We start from the raw sequence: 15034 nt of genomic DNA on the forward strand, positions 1-15034 counted from the left end.
ACGCTTTGGCAAAAATTATACCAAGCGATATAGATCTGCAACCACTCCCAAAAGTACCTACAATTCGGCAAGCTTTACGTATGAAGATAGATACTGCTCTGGGATTGAGGGGAGGGGAGATGAGATGATGCAAATGACGTTGCCACCTCAATATGCCTGTCCGTTTTATGTCGGGTAGGACGGGTGCTCCCATTGTGCTTAAATGCTGGCGAACAACCCTAGAATACCAGTGCCTTTAACTTTAGTTCTAACTTTTGAGCTGGGAGTTCGTCAGAGGTTATCATATTTCTAAGACTTCTGGACCAGTCAAAAATTTGGGAAGTTGTCTGCATGAAAACGTATGAACATTTCTTAAATCATTAGCGGTTGCTTCGGCTCTAATACATAACGCTCAGCACCGACGCTCCACAGACGAGGAGATCACCGAAAGGTATAAATACCTTTCATCTACTTGTAGTATTATGGACAACCCGAACTCACCTTGTGATTAGTTAGTTAGATTGCCAGTGAACTCTCAAGTCTTCCCAGATTCGTCAAGATGGTCGACATCGAAGTCATCAAGACAACTTTTCAGGATGCTGTTCCAGGCGTACCCTTCTTTGTTCGAGGCGACGTCGACTACAGTTCTAAGGTGGCGACATGGAACACCCTCGCTCAGCCTCGCCCTCTTGCTGTTGCACAGCCAGCTAGCCCTACTGAGGTCAGTGCCGTAATTGCAATAGCAAACTCCCATGCCATCCCACACCTTGCCATTCGAGGAGGCGGGCACTCATTTGAAGCGCTCAGCCTCGGGGGTGTTGACGGTGCCCTGGTGATCGATGTGATCAATATGAACAAGATCCACTCGGATCCTGAACATAATGAAATCACAGCTGGCGGTGGTGCGTTTCTTGGGTCTATTGCTTCTCACGCTTGGGAATATGGACGGAAAATGCTTCCAATGTGACATGTCCTACAGTCGGTATCGGGGGCCAGATCCAATGCGGAGGGTATGGTTTCTGCACTCGCACATTCGGAACTCTGGTGGATCGAGTGCTGTCTATGGAAGTTGTTACCGCAGATGGGGAAATTCGAACGGTCAATGATAAGCAGAATAGTGACCTTTTTTTTTCGCATTGCGAGGATCGGGAACTGGTTCTTTTGGTGTGATCACTTCGGTCACACTTCATGCTAACGACGCACCAGCGGTTGTGGGCACCTTTTTGATTAGATGGAGCCTGGACAAAGACGATATCCCAACGATACTGAAACAGCTGCACAATGCCTGTGTGAGCGGCTCGACAAAGCTGAACCCAATGATCATCATCTGGCTTGGTTGCCTAGAGGTAGCGGGGGTGATTCTCGCCGACACTGAAGCCGAACGAGAGTCTATTTGGAATGATCTCCGGAAGAACGTACCGAAAAGTCGCGAGGCGAAGATCAAACCGATGGACTTTATTGACACCGTCTGGGGCATTGGGCTCACTCAGACCTCTGCACCGTGGTGCGCGAGTAATAGTGAGCTGAAACGTGAGGGAGAGGAGCATCTGCGGTACATGAAGATCAAGGCAGGATTTATATCCAAGTTGATGGATGATAAGTTCTTGGAGCAGCTAGCAGCGTTGGCTGTCACACAACCCAGGTCCGGCGTCCGTGTGCAGCTACTCGGGCTCGACCCTGCCTGCATGCCCGCACAGGATACCACATCTGTCAAGGTACGTGGTTGTCCATGGTTGATGGGAATGTCTGTTTGGTTGCAGACTGGTGAATATGGCGGGGATCGTGGTGTCACGGTAGATGAAGGTGAGAAGCGCAGACCTTGGCTGACTACAGCATATGAACTGTTTTATCCACTTACTGCTGGAGGATACATCGGCGACGACGATATCGAAGAGACTGTTAATGGACGAGATATGATGGAGAGTTACTACGGCCAGCACCTCGCGAGACTTCGTGAGGTCAAGTCCAAGTACGATCCCAGGAATATCTTTCACCATCCCTTGTCAATTCCGCCCGGCGAGGCTTGAGTAGGAACGAAAATACTTTATCGTGGCGGGTTTGTTTTTCCGTCTTTTTTTTTTTCTCTCTCTAGTGAACTTTAACTTCTCTAAGTTAGTCGAATTGGAATGGTATACTCTAAACCTCACACTGTTTCTCACCCCTGTCATACAACCTTTAAAGCAGTAAACACATCTTGAATCAGAGATATGAACGTCTTCAACTTCACATTACCAGGTATCTTCTTTGTACCATGTTCACTGGACCTGCCACGTGTCCCAACCTGTCCTCTACATCTGACCACAGAATTTTCAAGGATGGAGTAAATATACTCCAAACATACAAGCCTGCTCAAACAACAGGTTCCGAATCCGATAGTACGTATCTCCCTCCGTTAGCTAGGGCTACAACATAAACAAACAGAGAAATATTGTTACCAACCTGTCGATGGGCCCAGAGTGCCAGTCGAGCCCTCCATTTGCAAATTGATGATTCTGGATACGTCAGCTGACGTTCTTGTAACCAATTTCGAAAAAAAAGGAGGGAGGAGGAACGAAGAAATATGCAATATTCACAAATATAGTGGCTTCCTGACATATCCTCTGCCATACTGTGTCGTCACTTCCGTATCGTAGAGATAGAAACTGACTGAGGTGTTGGAACCATCCTCGTCGCGGATCTCGGTGCGCACGGCGTGAAAGTTATCCGGGGAGTCATACTCCATGTCTATAGATTGGATTTCGGAGGATGCTAGTTCGACGCTGCGGTTAGTGTTGTTGTTTCAGGTGATATGGAGGGCGCGTGTGCACATTGAATGTGTTGAAGCTAATATTTCCACTCCCTGGACCGCTTCTGGCAGTACTACAAGAAAGAAATAACCTTTTCTTTTTTTTTTTTTTTTTTTGAAGAAAAAGGTTAGATTCAAAAAGAATACTATACCCTTCCACTCTGCGAGATCGATCTCTGGCGGCCAGGTATCGGCTCCATTCAGCCAAAACGCCGGCCATGTAACTGTGTCCACGGGAGCTTGGAACTCTGCCTGGATGTTGAATCCAGAGCCCTCCTCTATCGTGAATGTTGTGGAGGAATGAACCGCCCATGACAAGTAGTTGATTTCCTGTCCGCCACTGGTGGGTGGTTCGTTCGAGACGGGCTTTGCCATTAGCGTTAGTGTGCCCCCTTCTACGAAGATGTACTCGTGATCTGAGGAACTGCCAACCATGCAGGCGGAGCCATTGTGGTCAGAGCCCTAGGGATACAAGTAGGCGAAGTATTTCTTCAGGGAGGAGGTGGAGTTGAAGCAGTTGGCTGGGACGAAGGTTGTTGCTGCGTAGGCGAGAGGGAGAGTGAAGAAGAGTGGAGAGGTGCATTGTGCTTGAGTTTGATAGGGTCAGTTAATAGAATTAAAACAAGATTATTAATGTATTTAGATGTATGATGACCTACGAGTAGTATTTATAGCGATACAGTAGAATAATCCCGTGTCTCATGTTGATACGGTGCAATCCCTGATAGTGGAGGTGTCCATCTTTTTGGGTCTGGTCTGGCCAAGCGAGAATATCAACTCCCATTCATCTATTCTAGCTATATGATGTGATAGAATATGTTAGATTAGGTTGACTGCTCATTTCCCTCACCGGAATATAGCCTTATACACCGTATCACCGACCGCACGCTACCATTTCTCCACATAGGGTCGCAGATCCAGCTCGAATCCGAATGTGGTACGAGGCTGCGTATGCAGATGCCAGTAGGAGTCCGCGATCTAACCAATTGGCTTCAGTATCTTTCTTTGAAGACACGGCTCTAATGGAGTACTTACAGCGTTGGGGTCAAGTTTCGCATCTTCGTGCTCAAACTTATACGCCTTCGTGCGCGGGATATCAATGACTCCATCGACAATGACGTGAGAGACATGTACGCCTTTTGGCCCGAATTCACGAGCTAGTGACTGGGCCAGCGCGCGTAGAGCGAACTTGCCCGTCGCGAAGGCCGAAAAATTGGCCGATCCCTTGACGCTGGCTGTGGCGCCCGTGAAGACCAAAGTGGGTGGGTGCTGAAGGTGCTTGGCTTGTAGGAGAAGAGGTAGGGAGCTTTGGGCAAAGTTGAATGCCCCTTTCCTGTATTGATGTCAGCGTTGGTGTCTATGTTTAAGTCTTATACCTTGCTCGTGGTGTGGGAGTACCCTTGACTCTCGAATCCTTGTAAAAACTCCTCTTCCGTCAGCTCTAGAAATGGCTTCCTGACAAAGCCACCACCGGGATTGAATACGGCTGCCGCCAGAGGCGAGTTTGGATATTTCTGAGAGATCTGGTCGAACGCAGACTTGACGCTGGCCGAGTCCGAGAGATTAGTACTGATGCCGACGGCCTCTCCACCTTTTGATTTGAGCTCCTCTACAAGAGGTTCGAAGTTGGCTGGATTACGAGCCAACAGCGCGATGGAATATGCTTGGGCGAATTTGCGCGCGATCGAGGCCCCCTGCCTGTTGTTTAGTTTGGGCTGGATTTTGGGTGGAGAACTTAAGGGAACATACTGTACCGGGCCCCACACCGGCGATGATAGCGAGAGGCTTAGTGGACATAATTGTAGATGTACAGCAGATAAGAGCAGAAGATGCAGCTTGACTGGGAAGCAAGAGGATGAACGCTGCTTATATCGATGAACATGTCGTCATTCACAGTGGGGGTTGGGCAAGCGGTGCTTAGAAATCGCCGAGACGATCAGTAATTACAAATGAGCTCGTTTGGTTGCACCAAACGAGCTAGTTCACGGAAGCTTTCCCTGCTGTATGTGGTACAGTCCATTACAAGCGATCATGGGTGAACAGATATTGGAGTAGGTTGAAGGAATGATTCGAATGAATGTAGCATGAGGCAAGTCCGCGATGATTTCTATTGCTGCCTGAGGCAGAAACCACTATCGATAAGCACCCAAACTTTTCTCCAACTTTTCTTCCTCTTCTCTCTCTGTGCTTCATCTGACCCATACAATTATTTGGATATTCTTCGGTCGATCATGTCCAATTCAGAGGACCCTCTCCTTTCCGACCTGTGCTCAATCTGGTAAGCTCATTTACCCTCCACCACCGTTACAGATCTAACCAGGTAACAGTCACATCCATACGCCGAAATATCGCTGTCCCCGCTGCTCAACGCGTTCCTGTTCCCTGCCTTGTTCTCGTCGTCACAAGCTGTGGTCGCAATGTTCTGGAGTCCGCGACCCGGCAGCTTACCTCCGTCGCAACGAACTAGCCACTGAGTCCGCTTTTGACCAGGACTTTAACTTTATCACGGGGATCGAGAGACGGCTGGAGCGCGCGGAGAGAGAAGCAGAGAACAGAGGCATACAAATAGACCCCGAGCGCCATAAGTTTGCAGATCTTGCTGCCGTGGGGCTGCAGCATGAAGTGAACGAGGAGGATGACGGTGCGCGGAAGAGGAAGAGGCCGAATAACGATGGGGGGATGGTGAAGGGAGAGGCGGGATTTCTGCGTGGTGCTGAAGATGCAGGCGTTACAGTGGTTCGAGCGCCAAAGGGTATGAGTCGGAGTAAGAACAATGGATCGAGATGGCATCCTAAGTATGTTTTCCTGGTGCTCCGCACGGTATAAAGTTACTAACTAGTCGCTCATTGCAGACTAAAGTGCTTGAATTGGATGGCGGAGTGGATCATGCCGGATGGTCAGAAGAGGAGTAGAAATTGCCTGGAATCGAGCACAATTGCGGATGCATTTGATCGCGTCTATCCCCTACCTAAGCAGGAGAGAGAAAAGAAGAAAAAGGAGGAGGAGCAGACCTCAGACCAGGGTGCAGAAAAGGACCAGAGACCTGGGTCCGAATCTCGCGATACCCTTCTTTCATCGGACGCTGTGACTTTCCCTCAAGCAGCCACGCCAGTTATTGATGGTGAGGCACAACCAGAGGACACTCCAACGGACGAACAATCATCTACACAAATGGCAGAGGTCACCGCCCATCGCAATTTCTTTTTCTATCTTCACCGTCCGCGGACCGCTACGAAACAAACCGTACTGATCCCTCTACCACCGAGGATGAATTTCACCACCGCTCTTCGAGGCCACACTGTCTTGGAGTTTCCTACTATTTACGTGCTTCATGAGTCTCCTGATGAAGTACTCTCCAAACGGGAAGAATCTAAATTCCTGTTGGAGGAGGAATATGTCCGTGCACATCCAAATCCAGAGCCCGAGCTGGGTGAAATAGCCGTGGAAAGTGATACCCAGCTGCTACCTGGTTCAAAGGATCTTACAAATATCGATGAGAAGAAGGTCCTAGAAGTGTTGAAAAAGGACCTGTTTGAGTCCGTACCGGCAGCTGCATTGGAAATATAGATAAGGGCATGTTTGGCTACCAATCGAGCTGTGCTCAGGGTACTGCTGTACTATTTATTCAATCTTACATATTAATGAGAATATAAAGTGCGCAGAATATTGACTTTTATAGTTTTTGATAGCTCCTACGTAGCGTCAGACTTGTGGAAGACCAAGTTAACCCATTCCCAACTGGTGTCTAGAACTGCACCCTGGGTCGGTTGAACTGCTAGACGATAGATGTTACCGCAGAAGTCAACAGGGGCCGGGCTGAGAGTGCGTAGGCTCTCGGTTCACCACGTCGTTGGGTCCTTTTGGCTGTAAATCTCAACTAAGCGGCAACGAGAAGAAGCGCGATAGTCATTTCTTTGCACACATTGGACGTCAAAATGTGACGAATCCTTCATCATTAACCACTGAAACAAACTCTCTCTACAGTCCCAGGTCGCGCAAGTTCAAACGTATTGTAGCCCAGTAGGTTCCGGGTCGAGGAATTTTAATCTTTTTGTCGGCAGCAGCCGTAATAGCTGTTGCTGGGCCGTTGGCTGTAGAGGCAGGTTGATCGCTGGGAAGTTCTGGGGACGCCTCGAGATCTGGCAGCGTTATGCCATGTGGCAGAAACTGTGCGGCTACAGAAATTCCATTTAAATTAGATACCCAGTTGAAGCCTGCCCGCGAAGAGCAACCAACATCCAGGTCTTGACCCAAACCCAATAAACCTATAGCTACCAGTACTGTCAGCACCTGGTGGAGGACCATACTTTGGTAAAAGCCGCCCAACAGAGATGAACCGAGGCGAGGGTTCAGGCAGTGTCTTTTTCCGGGTTGACAGACTACATCCACCAGCGCGGGCAACGAACCGACAACGGGCATAAGCAGAGCCCGGATGACTTATCTGGAGGGCGCCACTTTGGAGTGTACCAAGCACTCAGTCCCTTCCGTCTGGCACGCTAAGCATCTGGCGTCTCTAAACCGTTGATTGCCGAGCTCCGTCTCCAAAATACTTCTGGTATGACCGATATCCTGACGTTTTTCTGGGGTAAGTGCGTCCAGCTGCTCTCCGGTGTGACCACTGGCCTACTGCTGTTGATGCATACACAGCATTGGATTTCTTGCAAGCCCCTTCCCTACAAGAAGGTACACCCACACCCAGGACGCTCAAACTGGGCTGGCAAACTGCGACTGGTCATACGGAACCGAGAGAGGGAGGGGGAGGCAAACGCCAGCTAAGTTAGGAAGCTGTTCTCGTGAGACATTCATAGATCTTGCAAGTATTTTCAATTTTTTTTTTTCTCGGCAGACTTCTTGGTTTTACTATTCCTAAGCGGGTATAGGTGCATGTAAAAATAATCAGCTTCTTGATCTTACTGCATGGAATATATCTGTACTTAAATACGAGGGCCCATAGACCAAAGGTCACCAGAGGTGGGATATCGCGAGATAAACAATGACGCTTAGAAATGACTAAATCCTAAACCTTAGTGTCCCTAATAGGAAAATGACCAATACTATCTAATCACCTGACCACCTGTTATATAGACTATCATCGTTTTATCTGTCCTACATGCGTTTCTGAGGATATCCCCAAGGAAGGGAGAACTTCCATAAGGGACCCTTCCAGGCTGCCCCGGTTGTTGCCATGGTTTTAACATGAGTGTATTCTCGCGGTCCTGGAAGTGGTATTGCAGGTCCTCCCCCACCTCATCATCTCGCAGGTGTTGTTAAAGCCTGGAGCAGCCGCACTGTTGCCATTTGATACAAGGCCGTGAGTATAAGATCCGACCAGCTCCTCCATATTGTTCGACGGTTTTGGGGCAGCAGTCTCATGTTCGACGGAAAACTCAAATATAACACTTATTATTACGCGGTAAACACCCTCAGTTTGTCAATTTATCAAAAGCCCACGCAAACTTCGTCTACCCGATTGCAGAGACGGATTTTTTGACGTCTGTCGCTATTAGAGGGAAAGGACTGCCTAATGCTATTAGACAGGCTCGATAATGAAAAGGGAACAACTTACACTCCCACTGTCCTCCACACCATCCTACACGCAAGACATGTGCCACAGCCGAGCTTGTTAATAGTCTTCTGTCAACGATGTTTCATTATGCCATTCCCGGTATTTTAAGATCATCCTGCAGTGCATGCCTGACTAATACGGTCTCAGAATCAGTACGGCGCTAGAGGTCGGTGCGCGCCTCGCACCATCCATCCAAGGCCTTCTCCACCCAGCGCTGCAGCTGCGCCGACTGCAGCGCATAAAACAGCGTCATCTATCTCGTGGAAAACACACCCTCCAGGTGACCATCGTTCCGAAATCATTATTATGCGTCCGCGAAGCCGTCTGCAGCTCAATGTTCCAAGTTTTGAGGCTGAGCAAATATTTTGAGGCATCTGTGACGGCAGTATCAATAACCCTCCACTAGATTAAAAAGTGACAAAGGTCACTAATTAGACAGGTAAATCTCTGAAATATTGGCACCGGTACGGTAGGTGGTTGCATGAAAACCGGCTTTGCATCTTGAATTCATCGAGGTCAGTGTGCGGTGTACCTCGGATTTCATTCTCACTATGGCATGTAGGCCATCCTTTTTGAATTCTTCTGGCCGATGTCTTGAGCGGTTTGTCAGCTGTATGAATGCGTTCAAATTCTCTCTCTCCCGGTCAAGATGACAATCTTTGGACTTGCTGATTATAATTTTCTTTGGGATACAACCAAGTTTACACTTCCGTTGCCCTCGGCTTCGATATCCTGTAGCTGGAGGAACTGAAAGAAAAATATTGTCAATTTAAACAAGCCTGAGACAGGAGTAGAGATAGGCTATAGTAGTGCCTAGATAATTCAGTCATAGTTTTGGCGTATCCCACTTGATCAAAATACCAATTGGCACTTGGTCTGGCTTGTCATCTCGGAATTAGTGACATGAGAGAAGCCGATGGACTTCCACCGCCGTTGTCAAAAAGGTATTGAGTATGGCAGCAGTCAACGTCGCAAGCAGTAGACGTAGTGTTTGGTACGTAAGAGCGTCAACAGGTAGAGAAGGAGGGTTGGACTAGGAGGGGATCAAAGGTTTAAATATGTCTGACAACCTTCCGGAGAAATGAATTGTTTAGTGAAGGAAAAGCAAACTTATTTGCCATGGGGGATTTATTCCTTTGTTTGAATGGCCATGGATCATTCATCCTGTAATACATATCTCCATAGCAGTGAAGAATTGACGTATACTGAGTACTGTTGTTAACAGTTGGTACTCCCACATTGATAGCCCAAAGGGATAGATTGATTGTCTGCCTAGGGCTTGGGTCTTCATCCTCTTACAAGGTCCTGCAGCTTCTAGAATCTAGAAAATGAATGACCTTAAACAGTGAAGTTCCACTCACTGATCCCACTATGCTTTGCAGAGCCTACAATGAATGTGGTAATGCGTATGCCAGGGCCAACTGCGATTCCAATGAAATAGCTGCATCTGGGAAGATCAGGACATGGACTAAGATAGAGGAGTTTTCAACGGTAGACGTAGAAGCCGTCCATTCCAGTGACACTTCAAGACTCCATTGGGACACTGACCGAGTAGCCAGTTCTGGATATTCTTGCTCAGGACGATCTCATGCATGCCTATAGTATATTGGCATCGGCTGACGTTGAAATATCGCCTATACGTGGAAAATACATCGAAGACAGACTCCGGTGCGCAAGAACACTGTATATCGAGGCTGCGTAATCAGGCCAATATTGCTCAATTACCCGCTAACAAAATGCAAATCCCAATAAAACAAACGCTTCCAGGTGTCTAATGCCATGTAATCATATACAAATCAATCCAACCAAAAGGGTATCTTGTAATACATATCCAGTCACGCCGTACTATGCAAAAATACTGCTGATTTATCACCATTGTACGATCCAATGAGGCATATCACAAGTTGCTCACTACTAAGTGAGTAGATGATGAACAGAAATCCTGTTACAACATGAGCTGAACGTTCAGCCAAAGTTGGACGTCCATGTTTGAACGTCAACCTGGAGAAGACAAGAAAGCAGTGCGCTCAAGGGCAATAGCTCTCATCCATTTGGAGACTCTTGTATGTCTTCGGACTTATGGACTGCGACTGCTGGAGTAGTGCCATTGCCTCTGTAGTGATAGTGCACGAACCCAATTACTACCAAGCCATCACGGACTAGTAGCATCAGAGGCGGTATCCGGAAGTTCATGATCTTCCATTTTGTTGGTCTTTCCCGAGGACAGAGATACAATCTCCGTTGTAACGGTATTTGGTAGGGTGCGCTCGTACTCATCATTGGCACCATCCAAACCAAGTTTGCCATTGCGAGATCCAGACTTGGATTCAGTAGGCGATATATTCGCCTGGTCCGCCCGGCCTGGCTTCAGCTTGATGCGCCCCCGTTCTAAGGCGCGAAGTAATGCCCCCACTTCCTCTGATACAATCCCCCGAAGCTTGCTCATTGCCTCATCAGAGGTCTCTGAATGAGCATTCCACCCAAGTTTGTCCGACTCTTCAGAAGCCATGGATTTCGATTCCAGTGAAGGCCCCGTAATCAACTTGTGGAGAGCGGTAGGGGACAAATCATTGGGGCGGCGGGCCATCTTCACCGGCTTGTGCTTGAAGCCAGAGTTTACCGAGGCCATATCTTCCTGTTGGCGCTTGGGAGGACGGGTGTGTATGTGGGCATTCGGACCCTCTCCGACTTCATTGCGAATCTTGTAGTAAACCAAGCCTAAGGTTGCAGCTAGAGCCTGATGGGCAGCTTCTGGATATAAGCGAACGGCTTCTGCGCGCGTCAAATTGGACGGGTAGTCACTCGAGTCACTCGAGTCACTGTCACTTCCAAATGAGGAGTCAGCCTGATGCATTCGTTCCCAGTATTGATATCCTCCAAGCTCGTAGAAATCGGCCAGTTGCACCAGTCGATCAACTAGATAAGAGATTAACTTATTAGAATGGGTCGAAAATTCACCTCGAACATCACTCACTCCGACTTCGCTTCTTTAAACACCAGAACCGCCAGACAGTCCTAGGAAAATACTCCGGCCATTGCAAAGTACCATCCACCTCGACGACGGGAACCGGAGTAATCGGGGCATGTGTTGTATGCGCCAGTGAATTGAATCGGACGCGTTCTGAATGCTTCATACGAGACTCAATCAAAGAAAAACGGTCAAAAACCGAATTTAAATGCCGGGAAGTCTCATGCTGAAGAGTAATTAGATCGGTCCGCAACTGGCTAATAGTTACGTGAAGTTTACTGATTTCCACGCTGCTGCCGCAGACATCCGTTTGAAGCTGCTTCAAATCGGACTGGATCTGTTCGATATTCTTCGAGAGATGGTCGATATCACTCCGCAAGAAGACCGTATCATTACCAAATTGGCCGATGCTCGACTTGAGTTGAAAAATGCCCGATTTCAGTTGGTCGACATCCGTCCGTAACGCAACAACGTTCAAGTCAATGCGACTGGAGATAGAGCGATGGGCTTCGAATTCTCGCCGAATATGTTCGTCCTCACGATTGCGTCGGTCGACATAGCCATCTTTGGTCAAGATTGTGGATCGTAGCTCAAGCAGGCGCGAGTCAAGTAGGGTCAAACGGTCGTGAATATGAGATAGGGTGGGATCGGTAAGACTGGGGGGAGTAGTTTCGTGTATAAGCGAGAGTCTAGGACTCGAAATGGGTATAGACATGCTCGATGTCCGAGAAACACTGCGTTCGAGTGTGGCTGTCATGGCGTGAGGTAGGTATTGGTGGCGATTAAGAATAGGAATGGGGATAGGGATAAGAAGATGGCTAGAGGGTTGAAGACTATTAGATAGAATTAAGGAGACCTGATGTCATCCAAGCAGACTCAGCAAGAAATGATGTCCATTTTGACGATAGTTGTGATGTGATGATGGTGATGTGACGATGGTGATGTGATGATGGTGATGTGATGGTTATGGATCGGTTGCTGATGGATGAAGAGTGATGATGGAAGGGAAACGTCGCCCCCCCTCCTTTGTCCACCTTTTTCATGGGAGACACGGGATCTCGGCTTGGCGCCTGACCACCTGGCAGCCCCAATGCCCATCCATTATCAACGCCAAATGATTCATTCTGAATCATCATCGCAATGGGACCATGATAGATGTTCAGAATTTCATCTGGGAGAAGCCAGATGCCACCGATCCAAAATTTCAAGTATACCCCATATTCCATTGCAGACAGACCTGATGGCATACGAAGTATGGAAACAACGGATACGAAAACAATTAATTACAATACCATTTCAGTGCAACCCAAAAGGCTTGGCAGTTACAATCGAATCCAGCTGACCCACTATCTACCAATAATCACGCGCGATAGCCATCTCGCCATTGTGCTTAGGCAAACACTGCGTGCTGATTGGGTGACAGAAATATATCGGCAACGCCGCCTTGTTTGATTTCGGCATGGCTCATAGATACACACAGTTTGTAATGGTATTTCAGTTATTCGGAATTATCCATATTGCGATCATCCACAAACAAAAAGCTAACGAGTAATCGAGTACTCCAGATCACCATCAAAGCCTTACACGTTTCATTGGATTACTTCGTTTAATCGGATATAAATATCCGCGGATGCTCAACACAATTCCCAACAATATACGTGACTCTCTACCCACCTTGCTGACTCCAGGCCACCTAATTTATTGTTCAAAACATATGTACTTCTGATATAGGTAGCTATGAGCCTACTTAGCACGATCAGGCAACGAACAACCAATTGGTCCTTCTTGACTACAACGTGATTACAACGCTATTACAGATATCGGTCCTCTTATTGACTCACCGACCTTGTCTGGACCACTATCGTACGTACAAATGATGGTACATCCAAACTTCATTCCGGGGGAACGCATCTCCCATACAAAGTGGGCCGCTCTCAACTGGTCTCCCCGAATCGCTCAACTACGCCGTGGAAGCCACGAAGACGTACCTTCCTTGACATCCTACTCTTCGTAAGTCACTATATAGCTTGTTACTAGAACATAGTACAATATATTCGGTGCCTGGGGAACGACAGCTCTATATAATTCGAGTTGCTACCCTCTGTCTGATCATTCTGTCTTGTGATATACTACAACGATGAAGCTCTCTATCCTCTATTTGCTTGGCAGCCTTTCGACAGGTAGTGCATTCCCACAGAATATTTCTGTCATTCGCGATGATTCAAAGTCTCGCACCCAATCACAGACCAACCAGCATTGCGACTGCTATAAAGTCTCTGGCCCAGAACCAGGCTACTTCCAACACTACAAACTCTGGGACTTCCGCCAGGTCCTAATACCCACGCTGAAATCCGACAAGGACAAGGACAAGACACAGTGGGAATCTGATTCAAATGAGCCATTCGGTTACAATACTCTCCTCTTCTCCGAGTCATCCTTCACCGATGACTGGCACGTCCAAACCTGGGCCCGAGGCAGCACGAACCAGGCACCCGTCCCCTTAGTTAACTCAGAAGAGAACGTCTTCTTCTCTCGCAACCCCCACGATCCAGCTATGACCTTCTTGGTACTCCAGGCCATTCGACAGAAGGGACATGCCTCAACGGCTGAGCTGGAGAACAGCCATGACAATATCTACCACTGCTCGCTTCGAGTGCGCCTGCGGATCATGTCCAAGGACTCTACCATAAATGCGAATACTGAAAATAGCACCCCGCGTGTCCCTCGAGGCGCCTGCGCCGGCATCTTCACCTACCGATCTGAGACTTGCGAGTCGGACATCGAGATTTTAACCTCCGATCCACCAAATATGGTTCGTTACACAAATCAACCGAACTGGGATCCCGCAACGGATAGTACAATCCCAGAGTCGCATACCGTGGGGAATCTGTCGGTGCCGTGGACAAGCTGGGTGACCCATCGGCTAGACTGGTTCGAGAATCGGACGTACTGGTACGCGGACGATGGGTTACAAGCGAGCAAGTCGTACAAAGTTCCAGATAAGCCAAGTTTGGTGGCACTGAATGTATGGAGTGATGGTGGGCCTTGGTCAGGCGATATGAGGGTCGGTGACGTGGTGTATATGGGTATTGAATGGATCGAACTTGCGTATAATCTTTCAAGTGGGATTTCAAGTGGGAAGGACAGCCACAATAAGAATTATGCATGCCGTCGATCGTGTCAGCTGAATAGGCTGCACTAGATGTGCATTTGGTAGTCTGTTTGAAGTCGATGATTGAGAAGCATAATTATATGGCTATAACACTATACTAGGAATACTCGTGAATCCTTTGCTCTTCAAGACGTTGCTATTGAGCAGGCCATAACTTGATGAGACTGCGCCGTAGCGCAAGTGAGTATCTAATGTACATAATATTCATAACATGTAGTCCAGCAGACTGACTCTTCAAATGTACCATGTCCATCCAGAGAACACTTGAGTCCGAAAGGTATCACATCACTATCCACATGCACAATGATCCTGTCCAGCTAAAACAAAACCTATACAAACACGAAGTAGCCATCACAATGCTTCCTCATCCCAAATCTTTCAATGCGGTCAGGAGCGTAACGCTTCATCTGACGGGGTATCAAATTGAAAAAAAAAAAAAAGGCACCTCGAACAAAACGCCACGCTGATATCACAAACTCAGTGTACAATAATTGAATCGTACCCCTTTTTGGCGCACAACTCCAACAATGCAACAAAACGGAGGAAACAACAACCAAACAGCAA

At 47.9% G+C, this 15034-nt stretch overlaps 7 protein-coding genes across 7 annotated transcripts; 3 read left to right on the forward strand and 4 right to left on the reverse strand.

The window, feature by feature from the left end:
* Positions 1–538: 538 nt before the first annotated feature.
* Positions 539–2006, forward strand: ATNIH1004_001734 (FAD-dependent oxidoreductase; the record flags this gene model as incomplete). Its single annotated transcript, XM_033566429.1, has 4 exons — positions 539–881; positions 959–1096; positions 1186–1694; positions 1740–2006. 4 exons carry the CDS (start codon positions 539–541, stop codon positions 2004–2006), a joined length of 1257 nt encoding a protein of 418 aa, XP_033432186.1.
* A 404-nt stretch (positions 2007–2410) lies between these two features.
* ATNIH1004_001735 (uncharacterized protein) lies at positions 2411–3139 on the reverse strand (the record flags this gene model as incomplete). Its single annotated transcript, XM_033566430.1, has 3 exons — positions 2411–2471; positions 2589–2727; positions 2917–3139. The coding sequence occupies 3 exons, from the start codon at positions 3137–3139 to the stop codon at positions 2411–2413; spliced, it is 423 nt and encodes a 140-aa protein (XP_033432187.1).
* A 513-nt stretch (positions 3140–3652) lies between these two features.
* Positions 3653–4561, reverse strand: ATNIH1004_001736 (oxidoreductase, short chain dehydrogenase/reductase family; the record flags this gene model as incomplete). The annotated part of the gene is made up of 4 exons (XM_033566431.1): positions 3653–3742; positions 3800–4097; positions 4163–4458; positions 4514–4561. The coding sequence occupies 4 exons, from the start codon at positions 4559–4561 to the stop codon at positions 3653–3655; spliced, it is 732 nt and encodes a 243-aa protein (XP_033432188.1).
* Positions 4562–4995: 434 nt separating this feature from the next.
* ATNIH1004_001737 (zinc finger HIT domain-containing protein) lies at positions 4996–6331 on the forward strand (the record flags this gene model as incomplete). Its single annotated transcript, XM_033566432.1, has 3 exons — positions 4996–5042; positions 5092–5559; positions 5617–6331. 3 exons carry the CDS (start codon positions 4996–4998, stop codon positions 6329–6331), a joined length of 1230 nt encoding a protein of 409 aa, XP_033432189.1.
* A 411-nt stretch (positions 6332–6742) lies between these two features.
* On the reverse strand, positions 6743–7183 carry ATNIH1004_001738 (uncharacterized protein; the record flags this gene model as incomplete). Its single annotated transcript, XM_033566433.1, has 2 exons — positions 6743–7029; positions 7072–7183. 2 exons carry the CDS (start codon positions 7181–7183, stop codon positions 6743–6745), a joined length of 399 nt encoding a protein of 132 aa, XP_033432190.1.
* A 3299-nt stretch (positions 7184–10482) lies between these two features.
* Positions 10483–12524, reverse strand: ATNIH1004_001739 (uncharacterized protein; the record flags this gene model as incomplete). The annotated part of the gene is made up of 3 exons (XM_033566434.1): positions 10483–11246; positions 11305–12116; positions 12175–12524. The coding sequence occupies 3 exons, from the start codon at positions 12522–12524 to the stop codon at positions 10483–10485; spliced, it is 1926 nt and encodes a 641-aa protein (XP_033432191.1).
* Positions 12525–13435: 911 nt separating this feature from the next.
* Positions 13436–14500, forward strand: ATNIH1004_001740 (glycoside hydrolase family 16 protein; the record flags this gene model as incomplete). Its single annotated transcript, XM_033566435.1, has 1 exon — positions 13436–14500. One exon carries the CDS (start codon positions 13436–13438, stop codon positions 14498–14500), a length of 1065 nt encoding a protein of 354 aa, XP_033432192.1.
* Between the last annotated feature and the right edge of the window lie 534 nt (positions 14501–15034).

The sequence above is a fragment of the Aspergillus tanneri genome (assembly GCF_003426965.1).
Source record: "Aspergillus tanneri strain NIH1004 chromosome Unknown AapTan_2_pilon_pilon_pilon, whole genome shotgun sequence".
Classification (NCBI taxonomy): domain Eukaryota; kingdom Fungi; phylum Ascomycota; class Eurotiomycetes; order Eurotiales; family Aspergillaceae; genus Aspergillus; species Aspergillus tanneri.